General features: G+C 32.0%; 1 protein-coding gene across 3 annotated transcripts; it reads right to left on the minus strand.

Annotated features, from left to right (window-relative positions):
- Nucleotides 1-217: 217 nt before the first annotated feature.
- LOC140964830 (large ribosomal subunit protein eL38z/eL38y) lies at nucleotides 218-2261 on the minus strand. Of its 3 annotated transcripts, none has more exons than XM_073424801.1 (3): nucleotides 2153-2261; nucleotides 931-1114; nucleotides 218-359 (listed from the first exon to the last, which is right to left on the minus strand). In XM_073424801.1, the coding sequence occupies exons 1-3, from the start codon at nucleotides 2153-2155 to the stop codon at nucleotides 337-339; spliced, it is 210 nt and encodes a 69-aa protein (XP_073280902.1). In that variant the 5' UTR covers nucleotides 2156-2261; the 3' UTR covers nucleotides 218-336. The 3 variants fall into 3 exon arrangements, with proteins under 3 accessions (XP_073280902.1, XP_073280896.1, XP_073280888.1); XM_073424795.1 differs by having other exon boundaries at nucleotides 2126-2156; XM_073424787.1 differs by lacking the exon at nucleotides 2153-2261 and adding an exon at nucleotides 1816-2068.
- Between the last annotated feature and the right edge of the window lie 320 nt (nucleotides 2262-2581).

The following is a 2581-nucleotide window of genomic DNA, read 5'->3' on the forward strand; positions in this document are numbered from 1 at the left end:
AAAATATTTTAGTGTAGTCTAAAGTTTTGAAAAAATTAGTGAGATATTATAGTTAAAAATAAATTTCTAATTTACTAAAATATATTTTTACCAAACAAAAATAGATTAATTTATACTTGGGAGATGTAATTGATTCCAGAAAACAACAAACATTGGACATATCTTTCCACACACAAAAAAAAAAACAGGAATATATAAATCATCGAAGCACTGCAAATTGATTTTAGTACAGATTAAATTCAATTAGGAAACGGTCTTTAAACCAAATATTCGACATAAATTTAAGCAAAAATATGTTTTGAAAACGCTACACCATTCCATTGGCAAATCCAAAGCTCACAGGTCTTGCACAGCCAAACCTGAAAGAAATCAAACAAATATTAGTTACCCCAAAGTTTTCTTCATTAAATTACTGGCAAAATGAAGGAAAATATAATTCAAAGAGTCTTGAATAAAAATATTAAGGCTTAAAAAGAAACAAATTATTAATCTCCACCATTAATAAGAGCTTTTTAACAAGTAAACTTAATGTGCACATACAATAGTGCAAGAGTTTTTCAGGGAAAAAACTTTTAGGGACCTTCTCTGAAACCTGTGGAACAAGTGATTCTTCAAGCTTGTTAAACCGATCGGTATGTTTTCAAAAAAGTGCTTTTAGCAAAACTGATTTTAAGAAGATGACTTCTTTATCCAAATATAGTCTAAATGTTTCCAAACTTTTAACAATTTTCAATCATATTAGTCGATTTGAAGTTCCCCAATACTGCAATGTTTGAAATTTTGGGACATTTAAATTTGAACCCATTTATTGGATCACTGAATCCTTTGATCAAAAGATAACTTCAATGACTCCAAACTACTTTTGGAACAAGACATGATACGAAAAAGACATTAATGAAGTAAAACAGGGATGATGCGAAGTCAACAAACCTGGTGGAAGAGATTGCTTCAATTTGTCAGCTTTCTCGAGATCAAAGACACAGAGAGTGTACAGGTACTTTGAGCACCTAACTTTGAACTTCACAACATCTTTACTCTTCTTAATCTTCACAGATCGCGCATCTTTCCTTCTAGCTGTCAGAAGGAAGTCTTTGATCTCATGAATCTGCTTTGGCTGTAGATGACATCACAAAACCAAAACAAGGTGTTTAAACAAAATTCCGGCAAAAAAAAAATTGATAGACACAATTCCACCAACTGAACATAAGAAACTTGCAGACACCATAAACGCTTGCCGTAACTCTGGTTTTTATTACTTCAAGATAAAGATGAAATTCTACCAAATACTAAAGGACTTTCTCAGCAACTACACGCAAAGTTATGTACACTACTAAGTAAAAAGAATGTAAAAAAATGAATGCTCAAACAATTATCCAGTAATTTCACTAGCAACAATGTCTTTATTTGTAACAATCTTACAATTTAATGATTTAGATATCAAATACATGGGATGGAAAATATCAGTTTCAAAATGGGAAACTAACAAATGACCACTGTCCAAAAACCAAAAATAGAACTTCCGGAAACACAGAAGAACTAAAACAATCAAACACATAACATGCAAATTTCACATTAGAGCAAGCAAATCTCGGTGGGACTAATATAGAGTTATTGCATTTAACACTTAAATTCAATTCAATGAAACCGTCGGGAACATTAAGAAACTAAGAACATAGACATCTTCTTCCATTAGCCTAAAATGGCTTAAAGAATACTGTATCATACTTGCAGTGTCAAAACAACACTAAAACTCGAACCTAGAAACCAACTAACGAAAAGCCAGTTGAAACCAAATCATAGAAAACAACTGCCCACCATTAAAGACCTTACGAAAACAAGCTTTTCTTCGCGCCAACGAGTCTTCATATACAGAAAAACATATATATACCGCAAAAGGGACGCTGGATTATCGCTACCCTAAAGACATTCCAGCAGCTCCATCATAAAAAACCAAAGAATAATACCTTTTCCTAGGATTAAAAAAGATAACATAAGCAACAAAATCAAAGACATCTAAGGCAAAAAAACCAAAATCTGAGTTCCAAAACATGCGGAATCATCGAAAACACAAGATCTTAGTTAGTTTCTAGAAATAATGACGGATCAAACTACGAATGCAAAGTACCAAAGTTCGGAGAGAAGCAAAGAGTACCATTTTTGCGGCTCTTGCTGATGCAGAAAACCCTAAATTTCAAAGAGGTTTATAGGCCAGAAGAACTAGACCATTGTTGGGCTATGTGAGGACCAATTATCCAACTGGGCCATACCAATACTAATCCATTCTGAATTGGGCTTCCATTATATATTGGCCTGAAATCATCTGTTAAATTTTTTTTATAATTTGTGTAAATAAATCTTATTTTAGTAAAGTGTAGTACGGTTTGAAACACCAAGTGTAACAGAAGATTCGTCTCGTGTATATTGTACACATATATAGATATTAAAAATACAAACAAATTTTACTTCGACACTTTTGTTTACAAAAAACTTGACATAAAGAAAATAAATAAGGTGAAAGATCGAAATATTTGTATTCGAAAAAATATTTGAGATGAATGTTGTAAATGACTCAATGTTTAGA

This window comes from Primulina huaijiensis, chromosome 2 (assembly GCF_012295235.1).
Source record: "Primulina huaijiensis isolate GDHJ02 chromosome 2, ASM1229523v2, whole genome shotgun sequence".
NCBI lineage: Eukaryota > Viridiplantae > Streptophyta > Magnoliopsida > Lamiales > Gesneriaceae > Primulina > Primulina huaijiensis.